Consider the following 16,787-nt stretch of genomic DNA (forward strand, 5'->3'; position numbering starts at 1 on the left):
TCCACTTAGACAGTCCCCGTTCAAATTAGGGCTTAATACTGAATGTTCATATCATTGATGACTGTTTCATTTAACATTCATACGTCACTCACGTCATTACGTCACTCATTGGCGTAGGTATTTTTCAAGTAATTGTAAGGTTTGGCAATAAACGTGCAGAAGAAATGCCGAGAACATTTCATGGGTACTTTGCAATTTTTGAACATTATATTTGGCACATTACCTATTATTCATATAGCAAAAGACGTTTATACCTACATACTTACGGGTATTCCACTTGCAAATGATGGCTAAAGAGTAGGTATACCGCGTGTGGCCTGTAACACGAGCAAATAATTAAAACATAGATTGTGCTCCTCAAACGGTGACACTTTTGTTCAACAACTTTTAAAAATTATGAAGTATTTAGACTCCCTATTTTTCATACAAAATAAATATTATCTTCAATGGACGCCATCGTCACGCCATATCATTGTGATTGACGTTGCTATTGTCACGCCTTAATCATAACAAAATTCGCAATACATTACGTCTTATAATAAACTTTAAAGTGTATTAAAAATCAAATCACAAGTTATTTTTAAAAGTCGCTGAACAAATGTTGGTCAGTATGAGGAGTACAGCCTACAGTTTAATTTTTTGCTCATGTTACAGGCCACACCCAGTATATAACGAACCAATCCTTACTAGTTCATAACATAGTGTAAGACCTAAGTTTACAGCCCATTTTCCCCAAGAGACAACTAGCCTGCACCTAGGTCGTTGCACTGTATTTCGGCATTCTTTGATGCGACAAAAAGCTGACCCTAGACAACAGGGAACGCTAAACCAAACAATGCACAGAGCGAAGTCGTTTACATTCAGTTCTGCTAACTTAGATTGCTGTTGTGACTGTTGCAAGACTTGGAAGACATGTTGGAAGTGTTTCGTATTTACATGTAAGTACCAACTTTCTATCTGAGCTACGGCCGTTACCGATTTTTCGATTTTTATTCTCGTAAAGTTCGTCTTTACGGATGAGTGTGAAGTGTGTAATATTTTTATGCAATTTAAATAATTTCAAGAATTACATATAGGTTACATATATTCAATTACATATATTCAATTCTTTGTGGCAACTTCGCCAAGTGGACGGAAACAGGCACTGGACGGAGAACTGACGCAATGACCCTATGCAAAGGTGTTAAGCGAAAAGTATTGCTGATTGTACCTGTACCCACAGCATAATTATCGGATGTCTACCTTACATTTTTAGGTACAGTTTCATTTCAAGTTTGGAGCTTATGGCTAATGTGTTATTTTGATTTTTTTTAACTCGTCCGTTTCCCTAAAGAGACGAAGAAAGAAAACTACAGATAAGTATAATATTGTAGTTTTATTTTTAAATAAATATAACTAATAACATTTATTACATCACAGGAGCAGGGTATTATAAAACACAATTAATGATTATTGCAAATACACTACCAACACTATATTATTTGTTCGCCATAGAGAAGTGTGAATGTCTTTCTCTATGGCCAACTAATGAACAAAATGTGCAATGCCGTAATACAATTGACGTTTCTTAAATATAAATAAGTAAACTACCATACATTACTTTTATTTTAATTTCGAACAGTTGCATTTTTAATAATAGGCCTTTGTGCGCTAAAACATATTTTTTTACTTCAAAATGGACAGTTTTTATTCGATTTTATTAGACGGATAATTATTTTAAAAACCAAAATGTCAATTGGTACACAATATAATCGGTTTTAATTCATGTCGTATCATGACTACATTTTTGTGCTAATCACTAAAAATATATAAACAAGGAGTGAAGTGAAAATCTATCAACACTGAAGTTTCCAATATTGTGTAACTTTCTACATGGAAAGATTATAGAAATTCCTAAATCTTTCCGAGAATTTTCTGGACTCTTTCTCTAACTTGTGCAGTCAAAGAAAATAATTTCCTACCCATTTCGTATTTTGTCACAGTGACAATCAAGTATGAGGTCTCTAACGACTTTCATATTGATTGTCATTGTGACAAGGTACGAAATGTGTCGGAAATTAAATTCTTTGACTGTACCTATAGATGGCTAGGACAGTTCGATATAGTCGCACCAATAAAAGTCTGCAGTGGATTTGATAGCCCACGCAGCGTAAGTGTTATTTATACGTCATAATTTTATAGAAGTTAGACGTTTAAAATGACACTTGCACTGCGTGGGCTATCAAAATCGCTGCAGAGTTTTTACGGTCTGACTCTATCTCATATTAAATAATTATGTAAACTTTTTCCTGGATTGGAATGGCATTTATACCTCAACACATTTACCAAATAAATGTAAGTTAATACCAGTTAATAAATAAAATTTACAAATTAATATTCACATTACGTCGAAATACAAAACGACCATTATAATATTCGTAATAATCGTAGATTAGATTCAGACATTATATTATTTTATTTTAGTATGTTACGCGCTATTATGATATGGATTATAAAAAAAACAGACACTCAACTTTATATAATGAACGTCTACATCAAAAGTCCATAATAAATTTTATTAGTAGATAACATTTTATCAAATGATCATCTGATAAAATGTTGACCTAAATAAACTGTTAAAATACGAATTAATATTGTCTGTTCTTAACATGGCACAAATAACAGCAGTATTCGGAGCCTCTATAAATCGAGAGCATTATGTAGTAAATGTCCAAAGATTGAGCACTCAATTCCAATAGGTAACTAACACCCTATTGGCAATACCAATTAGGTGGCAACTATTGGTCCAGTTTTCAAGCTTTGCGACATATATACGAAGTTTAAATTTAAACCTTATTGAAAATAGCGCGTAAACGACAACATTTAACTAAATGCTAACACTCAACTCATGTAATTGATAAATTAAGAAATATACTTATGTTTTTATAGCCCCATTTTAAGGTGCATTCACACCGCAGTCAATTTTTGTGTAGCAATATTGCTCCAACCTCCACAGTAACTAGTAATTAGTTAAATTACCTAATGTTACCTTGTTGCACGTATTGCTCCAAAAAAGTTAACTGCGGTGTGGATCACCTTTATAAATACTTATATATTTTGTAGGTAGGTACTTAAGAAGTACAAATGAGTTTTTAAAGTAAGTACACGACGAAAACAAAAACTATTTGAGTTTAAACAGTGCTGTCTAACTCTGTAAAAAATACTTATTCTGTCAATAAAAACAAAAATGTAGTAACTATTATGTAGGGTATGCAACATAGAGTTACTGCATTTTAACTTTGAATAGCAGTACGAGATACGAGATTTTCTCAAAGTCGTGACGAGTTGTCATTTGTTTGCCGTTGTTCCTTCGAGTCAACTATGACTTGAGTGTCATCATTTAGGATATACAGATTACGAATCTAAAGATATGCATAACTAGAAACAGGTTAATAGATTAATCTACAACTAAATACACTTTTTACAGTCAGTTACTTGTGAAACTATGATTGTTATATACCTACGTTTAATCGATGATCGGTTGTTTTCAATAATGTATTTTCTATATTTATGACAATTGTAGTTATAAACTTATTATCTAAGGCCCGTTGTTATTTTTATTTAGCCTATGAAGCAATCTGTGTCTGGCTGTCAATATAATTGATTATTGTAAATAATAAAATGTACCTATTTAAGTCTACATTATTGAAAACAACCGATTATGCTGAATTTTGAAATTATGACGTCATTTTGAGTATGGTGATAATTACGTGATCTATCTTTCAAGGGGCAAAAATAGCTGCAGATAAATATATAAAAAATTAAAAAGAAACTCATCATTATCACAGAATAAATAATAGTACTAAGTACAGAAGACTCACTCTCTAACAAAACGCGTCTGTTACGATCAGCACAGATATGGCCGCTAGGTGGCGACAGCGCCACGCGCGGCTTATGGCAAACCCCAAAATTGGGGCCGAACGGATGTACTTTTAGCTACCTGTAGCAAAGCGACGAAATCGCGGAGTGAGACACGCCTGTCATTATTAAAAATATATTAGCTGTAGCAGAACTATTATATAAAATATATGTATAATCTGTGGTATAGGTATAAGTACCTATGCTAGAACTTTCCTTGTTACAAGGAATATTTAGATTAGATTAAAGTTAAACTGTTGGATTTCGCTGTTCAGCCAATCACAGATTATTGTTGGCAACCGATTGTTATCGATTGAACGTCAGATGATTTGCAGCATTGTTCACAATCGCATGCATAATTTACTCCCAAATAACTTACGTTAACTGCATCCGCAACTCCATTCAACTCTCAAATTTGTTTAACTAGTAACAAAGTTCAAATTTGAATGTCGAAGCCAGGTGAGTTCCGTCATTTTAGACGGGCGTGTAATTTTGACAGCTCAATTGTCGTGATTGTGTATTATTTGCACCTGGGGAATGCGAGAATAGTGTAACGGTGAAATGGTTCGTTTAGCCATTATCTTGTGCTTGGCTAATGGAGAAAGAAATATTCAGGAAAGGATTTTTGTGTCTATTTTAATATCAAAAATACATGTAAAATGGAAAAAAACTTAACATTATGATAATTCTATAATTTTGTAGAAGCAAGTGAGCCTAGTCTTAGAAACGTTAAGGTGCATCCACATCGCAGTTAACTTATGTGGAGTAACTGTGCAGAACAACATTATGCAACATAAGGTAAGTAAAGTTACCTAGTGTGAAATATCACACTAGCTATAGTTCGTTTTTTTAGCATTAGAAAGAACTTGCAAGAAGGTAAGCGATCTTGACTGGTCTTTTAATTGAAAAACGCTTTTTAAAAATCAAAAACTATTATTTATGAAAGCAGAAGAATATAAATAAACGTATTAGATTCATAATTGTTACATATTAGCCGTAACTTATTTTTAAAATGTGATTTTCAATTAAAAGACCCATCAAGATTGTTTACCTTATTTCTAATGCTAAAAAAAACGAACTATAAGTTTCATAACGTTACCGTGTTGCCCAGCAAAAGTAAACTGCAGTGTGGACGCACCTTTAGGTTGAAAATGAAACAGGGATAAACGCTAAGATATGAATTAGAGAATTCTGTAAGTAAATATGGTTGAAAATTGCAACAAAAATTATGTGAATTTTCAAAATACAGAAATTGACGTCACAATTTCTGATTCAGTCCTATAGTTAATATCTAAACTTAGTAAAGCTAATAATACTGTACATACCTTCATAGGCGCATATTGATCATGTACTTACGAGACTGTTTTGGAGATTTAAGCCGACTGTCATTATTTTTATGGATTTAATACATTGCTATGTGACTGGCATTTATTTGATTTATCTATAATGTGGCCATATTGAGAGCAAAATAAACCCAGCTCCAATAATTTTTTACGTCATTTAACATATAAATTATTATAGACATATTCAGTTTTCTTCTTGTTCCAAGTTTCACTAGACATATTTGTAATGGGTATACAATTAATGTATGTAATCTTAATTAAAGTTACAGTCTGACAGTGGCCTAAACATTCAAAGAGATAGAAAAACAAAATATAGTCACTTTATGAACTGTACATTCCTTTGGCAAGAAATTGTAGCAAATGATTTTTTTTAATGATATTTAGACCGATAATTTAAAGCAAATTATTAAATTTTAATTTATGTGACAAATTCTTATACAAAAAGGTAAATGGTGGACAGACCTTAATGAAAATCTAACACAGCTGCAATCAGTGGCGGATTTGCCGTCTTTGCCGCCCTAGGCCCCAGGCCCTGTAGCCGCCCCTTTCAAGGCACCCATAATATTGACTACATTTTGAGTTATTTCTTGTTACCATCAGCGAATTTTTTGTCATAATTTGCCACCCCTAAATATCTTGCCGCCCTAGGCCCGGGCCTACTGTGCCTTAGGGCAAATCCGCCACTGGCTGCAATATTATTACTTGTGCGCTAAAATGACCAAAGACACAAATGAATACATTTAATTAATTCATTAAAAAAATGCACATTTCAACGAAAGGAGCGAAACCGCAACAAATTCTGTGTGTGTCTGTCTCACTCTAGCATTAACAGTCTTAAATGGCAGTTATGGTTCGAGGTCATTGCCCTCCATGATTAGTATTTTCACTTTTCAGTACACCTCTTAGTGCAAAAAGTCCACTAAGTTTTATACGCGATTTGGCTGATTAGTTTAAAACATTCACAGGACCTTGGTCACTTTCTACGCAAGAAAAAGGTAGCTACTTGAATTGAGTTCGTATTTTAAAACTGATAACGTTATCAAGTAGGTCTTAGATCGTTCAAACCCGATATCACCCAGTTTAAAACGAGCCCATTCGTTTTATAATCGAACACGATTTTCATAATAAGGACTGATTTAGACGGCGCTTATTCTCGCATCATCTAAATAAGCCCTAGTCGCGCAAGTAGAAAATCTAAGCTATGATAAATTAAATATGTAACCCTTAACGATATAAGTCTATATTAATAAATGAGGTATATAAACCATTGTGACTATCGCGTGAGTGACCTAAATCTAACTTGTACAATCGACACGACATAAGAAATTAAGTTAGGCCAACGAGAAGACATCGACAAATCTTGTAAATCGATAAGTACTGATATCATACAAGCATCTCAATTTTATGATTTTTCTTGACTCTGTGGCCTTAAAAGTGACACTTTCCCTTGTACAAAACATGGGGATAATCTGTCACCGTGTCAGATCTTTCAAAATACAGTATTATATGAGTTTACCACGACTCTGTCAAAATGGTAAATCCGACGCCGTTATAGTTGTACTTACAATATAATAACATGCATTCCATAAGTAACAATTATACAAAAATGCAAGTAATGGAACGAAACAATCGGTAGCCCTATCTTAGTAAAATAAATAAATCTTTTAATGTACATTTTTATAACGTAACCCTAGGAAGTAGAAAAGACGATTTAAGATATTTTTGGTATTAAAAATTATGAGTGAAAACTGGCGAATATTAAAAGTTACTACGCAAAACAGGGTAGTGGCGATAAACTACAATCGGACAATACTTACCACTTAACGTCAAACAAGTTATTACAGTCGTCGCCAAGATGGCGTCGTGAATGCTTTACAAAATGGCGGCCGCGCACCGCTATTGATTCGACATATTCGCTGTTCAAGGTTCTGCGAGACCTGAAGTTGGCCACATTTGCAACATTAGTGGCAGTTGATAGCCCGGCGCTGCAGACGTCGGATGCGTCGGTGCCAGTCGTCGCGCCATTCCAGCAACAGGGTCCGATCGCCGACCGTCAGCCCTGGCATTCCTGATGAGGCTCCTTCTTTTTCCACTCCTAGGATTAGGTATGACCTGCGAATAGAAGTTCTTATGTAAAGCGGATATATGTGTCCTCACAATCTACTGGCATGCATTAGAGTGACATTCCATTTCCAACTGCAGCTGCAATACTGTTCATTTTACTATGGAAACGCGTCGCTGTCATTGTCAATTTCCATAGTAAAATGAACAGTATTGCAGCTGCAGTTGGAAATGGAATGTCACTTTTACTTTAACTATTGTACTGGCAAAGATGAGCATTTTGACATTTACGTGCACTCACTTGTAAATTTTGAGCCCGAAGCATATTTGAAGCTAGCTAAGAAGGTTAGTCATTAGCCCTTCTCCATCCATTCCACGCGTCCCTGGTATATTTACACCAGGAATTTTATCCTATTGAAAGGGCAGGAGATTGCTATACACTCACTTTTTAAGCTGGGACTTGTAGAGGTCTACACCTAGAGAATTTGTCTTGCTTATCACGAAGATAGAATACCTACTTTATTTGTTAATCTTGAGCTTGGAGCCGGTGTGGCTACCCAATCACCGCTTTCCATCCTTCAGTAATGGTTACATGCGTTCGGAATTTGGCTTTCTTCTAAAGTTGAACTTCTTCTTCATCTTCGTTACAACCCACCCACTCCAGACAGAGTGGTCGTGGCCATTATGTAGACTTTTGAGCGACTTGTTTAACGACACGTCGCCATTCCTCCCGTAGAGCTGCTTTCCGTGAGCATTCGCTTACTGTGGCCGACACACTGGCTTTGATTTGGTCGGTCCATCTCATTGGCGATCTTCCTCTAGCCCTGTCAGCTCCCACTCTCTCCCTCCCATTCAAAGTTGAACACTTACTTGTTAATCTTGAGCTTCGGGCACTTGCATGCGAGGTCCCTGGCGCGCACGTAGAGCGGCGCGGCGCCGCGCCGCAGACGGCTCCGCGGGCCGCGCTTGTACACCGCCTGCACGCTGAGCTGCAGCCGCGCCCATTCGTCTCCCGGCGCGCTCGCCTCGCGCCCGACCACCTTGCCCATTATGACTGCAAACCGAATTAGCGTTCATATATCTAAATAAAATAGTTCAGTTATATATAGATACTAACAAATTCACCACGGCATTTTAGTCCATTGCAGACCATTTATTTTATGGTAAAACTTCCATGATGTTTTTGCTGACTGAACAGACCGGCTTGATTTTGTAATATTTTGTATGTATGGAGGCTATTTCCTTAAATGTGTTATTTTAACAAATTACTAGTGTTTTAATGATCCCGTTAGATATCCGTTAGGTATGAGGAATTCTCCCTTGACATGTTTTTTCTTTATGTACCTACCATCTTAATCCCGAAAACTAAAGTTGGTTTAGAATCGGGGCAAACAAATCTGTTATTGACTCGTAGAACTTAACCCAAAACCAAAGTTGGTTGGTTTTTACGACGAGGAGTACCTTACCATAAAAAAGCATCACACCTTCCGTCCCGATTAACCAAACTACTTACAATTTCCACATACGTCAAGCTAATGCGATACCCACACGCCAATTCATTCAAACGACTGATTGTCTAGTGATGAATCGCCGCTAACAGTTCGGTAATAAGTGTAATTAGTATTTCAGTAATGAGCAAAGACTGGTATCAATCACGCGAATATGGGAACTGTCGCTCGGCTTGGGCGAGGGTGAGGAAGTAATTTGTTTGCGATCTAATGGAGTTGTAGACGTGTGGGCTTTTTAATGCTAAATACATGGAAAAGGTCACGTACGAATACCTAAAAGGGTCCTCCAAAAGCCATTTTTCATCTGGCTATGGCAAAAATAGGTAAGGTATGTATTTTACAGAGACATTATTAAGTAAACGTTTGGTATCTTGACTGCCTAGCCTACCCAGCTGTTCGAAGCGCAACTGCTTCGAGGCGGAACGCACTAAGTAGTCCAGTTAAGAGTAACATTCTCGGGGGTCCAGTTTCTGTAGGAAATGGTTAGTGTCTGATTCCCTATCTTGTTGGTATGAAGATGCGGCGAGTTCTGCTAATTTCGCCACCCCATTTGATAACGATTTAAAACAAGGATCACTGTATACGACTGACAATCTGCGAGGGCAGAGTGCGAGAGGTTCACAATAAGGGCTGATTACGACGGCGCGTGAACTCGCATGCGATTTTAGTTACATTGCGGACTGTTGGTTACGTTCAATTCTACCGACCGATCAAAACCCGCAATGTAATGAAACTCGCATGCGAGTTCTCGCATCGTCTAAATGTGCCCTACGTCGCCAAATCTATGAGTAGACGACTCTTCATGTTGATTGAACATGGTATAATAAATATACTCCATCTGGTAGGTACTCTCTTCCCGTCTTTTCGTGGTCACGTGACTGACACAAGCCTACGTCATCATGCGACAGCGCTATATAGTAATATGCGATAGCGCTATATAAATGGCAATGTTATTGTGACGTAGGCTTGTGTCACTCTGGGAAGAGAAGACCATGTTTTATTAGACTATGTTGATTGAAGTAACTTACCGTAATCTCGGCTGCAGAACTTGTTGAGGTTTAGCGTGCGTGCGCCGGCGCGGCACCGGCCGCACTGATCCGCCGCTGCAACATTACAGTTCTCATTACACCCCACACTGCCCCAACTATCTGGTTAAAGGATGACTCGCGTTAGACCGGGCCGTGTCCGGGCCGGAGCTTCCGGCCCTTACTTTTCTATGACATGACAGGTCACGTGACGTTTTCCATAGAAAACGATGCGCCGGAAGCTCCGGCCTGGACACGGCCCGGTCTAACGTGAGTCATTCTTATAGTTCGTTTTATTATTACTTATTATAAATGATCGTATTAGATTCATCATTGTTACATATTTGCCGTAACTTATTTTTAAAATGTGTTGTTCAATTAAAAGACACATCAAGATTGTTTACCTTTTTTCTAATGCTAAAAAAAAACCAGGTATAAGTAATGCTAGTCTTTGGCTTTAGGTTTGATGTAGGTAAGTTTAAAGGCCTGCAATAGATTAACTAAATTCTAGAACACGTTTAGCTTCAAAGCTTATAATATATATGCAGGAGAGACATATGACACGAGGAAAATATTTTTACCTAATTTAGACAAGTATAGTCGGAATAGTTTTAATTAAAGTTTTAGTACAAATTCAGCAATCAATTCAAAAGGCCGAAGTACACCAGATGCGTAATGTAGCATAATTAGCGCACGTGTCGTAAAGTTTGTACATCTATCAGCTGTCAGATTGCTTGCATGACCCGTAATTACCTACTACAAGATTATGAGTGACTATGTTACGCATTTGGTGTAGTGCCTTTAATGTAAACATATATATTTTAAGGTACTAAAAGACGATACAAGACAGACAAACATGAAGTTACCTCGTCTTCGGCACTGACAACAAAAGAAAATGTATGAGAATGATTGAACAAAGCACGAATCAGAATGAACTTTTAACAACATCAATGACGTCTACTTTTCTCAAGCTCATATTAGCTTACTTAAGGTGAGCAAAATGAATTTGTATATGTATAGTCATATCTCTTACTCCGGGAAACTCTCGTCTGAGCTCAAATGGCCCAATTCGAACTTTAAGATACGTCAATTAATAGATCTAGAAACAAATGTGACGTTTCTTCAAACAAAAACGTCACTTTCGACACTAACACATCTAATCCATATCGTTTCTAGATCTATTAATTGACGTAACTTAAAGTTCGAATCGGGCAGCAGGAAAAATGCAAGATTTCGTAAAATTATAACCAAGCTTTAAGGATGACTCACATTAGACCGGACCGCCTTCCGGTGCTTACTTTTCTATGACAGATGACAGATAATCAAGTGATGCTTTCCGTAGAAAACGAAACTCCGGAAACGCCGGACCGGTCTAACGTGAGTCATTTATATATACTTTTAAGGAATCTTGAAAAAACTTTACGAGACAATTACTTTTAGGGGGTTTCAAAGTGACTAAGGGCTTGAGAAAATAGTTGTCGAGTCATGACTATCTTCAGGAAAACGATTCAATAATCCTATACAAAATGACAGGTAAGTAAAATATCCATATTACAATATGAAACTTAAATGGTCATATGGTTATTCTAAATCGCCATGTCATTAGTTGCAATAAAACAAAAAGTTATCCTTTTACATAAAAACTGTAAAACAATTACTTAAGTATACTTTTCCCAAAGATAGCCTCAAGTTAAGACCAATTTATGTCACCCTTTTACCGAAAAGCATTATCCTTTCGATCGTTAAAACTGCCTTTTTATGCCCAAAAACAGCGAGCCTCTCAGAGATTTCAGCCAGATACGGCATTTTAGCATCAAGCGGTTGAAAAGGTGATAAAAATCGGTCCCGAGACGTAAATTAAAAGGTAATGTGCAAATCAATTAGAATGAGAACGACCGTATTTGCGTTTATTGCCAATAAACGTAAAATATTCGATTTTAATGTGTCTGCGATTGAAATCTGTACATTAATGGCCATAAAAACTGTCAATTGGTCACTTCAGAAGATGCCCACCAGGAGTGTATGTCTGGATTTCTTGCAGGAATTTACTTATATCCGAGAACTTTATTGACTCCAATTTTTATAATTTCTTCTGTACTAAATCTAAAGTACGGTGAGTAGCCGACGTAGAAAATCGGGTGAGTTGTCCAGCTTAAACTAAACATAACTTTACGTTTAGGGAAAAAACCGTGTGCGAAAGTTTTTGGACACCTGCTCCACTTAGCCACTGTAATTCACCTCGAGATTTGATATCTAGAAAATACAGTTGATGGTTTACTAACGAATGGGCCAAAAACGTTTCCCAAAGTATCACATCCCAAACTATGTTTCCCAAATTATCATTTTCCAAAAAAATGTTTGGCAAAACAACTTATAGCAATTTTTCAGTTAGCAATAGTCTTTTTTGGCAAGTTATTGTTTAGCAAATAATTACTTGGACAAGTTTCATTTTACAAAGTATTATTTAGTCAAATGTATCATTATATCAATGATATAATAATATTATTTAGTCAAATGTATCATTATATCAATGATAATAGGCATAAACTTACATGTCCCAAAATATTGCATGGCGTTAATACGAGAAAAGGATATTTTTTCTCAGTAGGAATGGAGAAAGCTACTGATTCTGAGTAGAAATACCTATTATATAAATTCAAAATTCTAACATCAGAAAAAATTTAGGTTCAAATTTAAATAGAGATACCGGTCAGACTGTACAAAGGGGGGTCGTACCTGGGACTTAGATTTTTTTTTTGAGAAAATGAAAAAGACAGGTATTTCAAAACAGAATAATTTACAAGATTTTGATGAAATAATCACTTTTTTTCTTAATAAACTCTCTAAAATTTAAAATGGCCGAGTTAGACGCAACCAAAGATTGTTTTTTTTTTTTATGAATGGGCTTACTCATGGCCACAGACTAGCCGAGGCGTAGACGTGGCCTACGATGGAGCGAGCTCGCCCAGAAGGTGCCTGTTCACTCTTGATTTGATGTTTTTAAAGAGAGCTGGGACTTGTAAAATTGTATTATTATAAAAAAAGTCGGTTCTAGCGCTTCGCCGGCCGCTGGCGCGGCACGCTCGCTTCGCTCGCTCGGCTCGCGCGCTGTAAGGTCGCAGTTCTACCCAACACTCCTCCTCGCTTCGCTCGTCGTCGTACCTACACCGACCTGCCTTAACACATTTTCAATTTTAGAAAAAAAAATTCCAAGTAAAAGTAGCCTATTTGGACGTGTTCTATACTTTACAATCATTTAAAATATATGTCATAATGACACCACTTAGTCAAAAAAAAATCTAAGTCTCAGCCATCCCCCCCCCTTTGCTACGTCCAACCAAAACGTTTGCTAAATAAGTTTTTGTCCTAATAACATTTGACAAAGTAAAATCATGCCTAATGATAATTTGACTAAATAAATTATATGCGAAGTGTAACTTTGCTAAAGGTTCCTTTGGGAAATGAAACTATTGCGATAAGTTTGTTGGGAAGTGAAATTTGGCGAAAGGTATTTGGCTCAAACGAAAGTACACCACAGTTGATACATGCAATAACCAAAATAATCGATCAAGAAAACTTTTTCTTTCCAAAGAAAAAATGATCCAAAAGTCCTGTACCGCAACATAAATTTTAAATTAAAACTGTCCATTTGAAATGCATTCGCAGAATTCAATTTCAGACAGAAATCTATCGCGTCCGCAGATATTAGCAGGAAATGAGATGGCAGTGAAGTAATCTAGAGAAATGTAAAACTTATTAGATTGAAAACGATACGGTCATTCCTTTGAAAGCGCGATCACGATGAGTTTTTTTAAGGTTGAGTGAGTTTAAGAAATGGCAGGAAAATTTTGTAATACTTCGGTGCTCTTTTTCAGTTTTAAAATAAATAATAAGGTATATAATTCTTATAAATTCATTTTGTTTTCTAGTGCTGCGTTGTACATTGTGGTGTTGTGCGGATGATGTCAATGATATTTGATGATGTTGATGATGTAAGTACTAAATAAGCTAAGAGTCCTAATTTACATCGAGGTAAGCCAAAATAATTTAATTTTAGGTCTTATGTATCGTTGATTTTGTACAAGGTGACATACTCATCAAATTAAAAAAAATACTATCTATTACTTTACTTATACTGAAGGAAAGGAAAGCTGCAATATAACATAGCAGCAAAGATTTTGCACTTACTTATTCGCCATATAACGTTTTACAGAAAAATTCAATATCATTATTATATCTTACGTAAGAAATGTGGATTTCTTTCCCTTTATCGTTTTCGTCAACAACATCGTAATTCTTATCAAGATCATTATAAGCATCAACGTCATTATCATCATCCTCTTCATCACCTTCATCGAAATAATTATATTCATCGCCGTCATTTTTCTCAGCAACGTAATTGTCAACAACAATATCAGTAGCATCATCATCATCGTGACCGCGCTCGTGATGGTGGAAGTGCAATGAAGGCCACTTACTACTTACCGCGCGCCGGCTCCCCGTCGACTGCCTCCATGGCCTGTACTGCTGTCACCACTCGAGGGATACCTGGGAACAGATGATCCATTTATATTGTTTCCAATATTTATTTAATTGTATTGTACAATAAAAGATTATTGTACAGATGGACTTCTGTATTCATTCTCCAGCAGGCATTCGCTACCAATTAACCATTGGGTCAAACAGAGACATACCTACCTATATTATCCATATAAAACCTGATTTTATTTTTCTCCTAAATATGGAATCGTTAAACATTGGGACCTCTTGGTGGTAGCTTTGGATACATTAAGGAATATCTAGTTTGAGTTTTTGCTACTATTAGGAAACACTATATACAGGAATAGTTCTACAATAGAGTTGCCACTCACGTATGCAGGGCGCGATGTGGCTCCTGGACTGCTGGTACCCCTTGGCGCATCGGTTGCAAGTCGTGCCAGTCACGCCATCCTTGCACGGGCATTGCCCGCTCGTCTGGTTGCAGGTCTTGCCGCTCGCTCCCACTGGATGGCAGTCGCATGCTGTGAAAGAAAATGAGGCTGTCACAAACCTTCTTATTTCTTTTAAAATTGGAATTCGATACTAGTAACATTAGGGCCCCCCCACATCTGGCGTCTTACGAGCGTCGGCGTCTACAATTCTATGGCCGACGTCGTCGCAACGTCGACGCAGCGTCGACGCAACTGCGCAGCGACGTCATTTTCCATAGCGCTGGACCGACGCCGACAGACGCCGACGCTCGAAAGACGCCAGATGTGGGGGGGCCCTTATCATTAGCCAGTTTGTCCACAGCATCTTTGCAAATGATAGTTGCAGCGTCTAAGGTGATATTTTGAGGAGGTAGTCTGCAGCCTACATTGACTGCGATAGCTGTATAATCCAATGGCCGATCACCATTACTTGCCGCATCGATCACAGAAATGTCTTGTATTTATATGTTACACATGTCGTACACAATGCATTTTAAAAAGACTGGAATAGAAGTCATAATCAAAATATACGAAAGAAATAGTTCCGGAGGCTGGATTACATATGAGTAGGTACATAGGTACTTATTTATATAAGCTCACTTTACTTTCTTTGGGATTATAAGTATAACAGACAAAATAACACAATCGCTTCTTTCTGACGTAACGGCATTTACAATTCGCCTTAAAAATAGAATTTAAACATTAACATTATTATTTATACTATTAAGCTTCATTTCGCATGACCAGTTCATTTGAAGTTCAAAGAGTTTATTTAGTTGACTGCAATTTAGCTTGTCGACCCAGACAATCCAATTGTGTGATTCGAATTGGCAAAACTAACACTCGGACAAAAGGCAATTCAATTGAGATATTTGTGATACATTTTATAAAATATAACGTTAGAACGTCACCACGGACTAATATTGCGATAAGTACCTATAAATTATTTTTTCAAAACTAAAACGTCAATATATATGGTAAAGATCCTGACCAAATTATTAATAGTCAACTTTTTGCATTTCTCTTAAAAACGATTTCTTCTGCTCTATCCTTACGGCACGACCCCAACCTACAATTTGACCCACAATTTATGACCACTAAAAGTTAAACATCAACGATATTTGTGATATTTGAAAGCAAAAGCAATGCTTTTATGCCAAACAAAACAATGTTGCCATTCCGAAACCCGCAAGAAACCCAAACTCCGATTACAATCACTCAATCCCCGAAAATTACTATTATCACGATCCTAGCTCGCGGTCGACCCGAAAAAGGCTCGTCTACTCAACTGTTAAATGTGATCGGCCATCAAAACACTCAGGCACCCAATAGTTGCCCTGCTCCGGACCCCTGTCCCTCGTAAAGCGGTGGAATACCCCGAAAGGAAGGGTTTCTTGGACAGATAATTGAGTTTGGGGCTGATTGACCTGACCTTTTGGGAGTGTGTCAAAACTATCCTTTTGCTGGTGTTGCGATGGGGAAATATAAATGGTGATGCAATTTTTTAGTCTCAAACTCTGATTGTCGTATAAAAAACTAATGAAGCCAAAATAGTTTGATGGCTATAAATAGTCATACTTCAGCAAAATGTGTTTGTTTAAGTATAAAACTCTTCTTTCTGACTCTTCTTAGAACTATAATATTAACCCTTTGGCAGAGATAATGTTAGTTTTTTGGTCGTTAAAATGGATACATTTTACATTGTTTTTTAACCGGCAGCCTACTATTTTAAGGATTGATTAAATAAAAATTTAAAACACATTATTCAAGATTCCCTAAACCTACTAACTTTACATTATCAAACAAAACCCTTACATCGTTATCAAGTGCAAGTCAGCACACGGTCCAAAAACCAATGTGTTCGAATAGTGTTTGGTCCCTACGGGGTGATTTCGTCCCGCACCATTTCGCGCTCTAGGCCGGGAAATTTTTATGGTGGCTATTCGGCAGGCCGACAAATGGCCTGTGGTTGGCTTTTGTTTT

General features: G+C 36.9%; 1 protein-coding gene across 1 annotated transcript in view; it reads right to left on the reverse strand.

Moving 5' to 3' along the window:
* Window positions 1-4,734: 4,734 nt before the first annotated feature.
* The window catches only part of LOC134668782 (netrin-B-like), a 248,160-nt gene continuing 236,107 nt past the window's right edge, over window positions 4,735-16,787 (reverse strand). The window contains exons 3-7 of the mRNA XM_063526240.1: window positions 14,706-14,855; window positions 14,320-14,382; window positions 9,838-9,912; window positions 8,172-8,355; window positions 4,735-7,352 (exon numbers count right to left, since the gene is read on the reverse strand). Of these exons, the coding sequence (XP_063382310.1) occupies window positions 7,202-7,352; window positions 8,172-8,355; window positions 9,838-9,912; window positions 14,320-14,382; window positions 14,706-14,855 (623 nt within the window). The 3' untranslated portion in view covers window positions 4,735-7,201. The remainder of the gene's footprint in view (window positions 7,353-8,171; window positions 8,356-9,837; window positions 9,913-14,319; window positions 14,383-14,705; window positions 14,856-16,787) is intronic.

Source organism: Cydia fagiglandana, chromosome 11 (assembly GCF_963556715.1).
Source record: "Cydia fagiglandana chromosome 11, ilCydFagi1.1, whole genome shotgun sequence".
Classification (NCBI taxonomy): domain Eukaryota; kingdom Metazoa; phylum Arthropoda; class Insecta; order Lepidoptera; family Tortricidae; genus Cydia; species Cydia fagiglandana.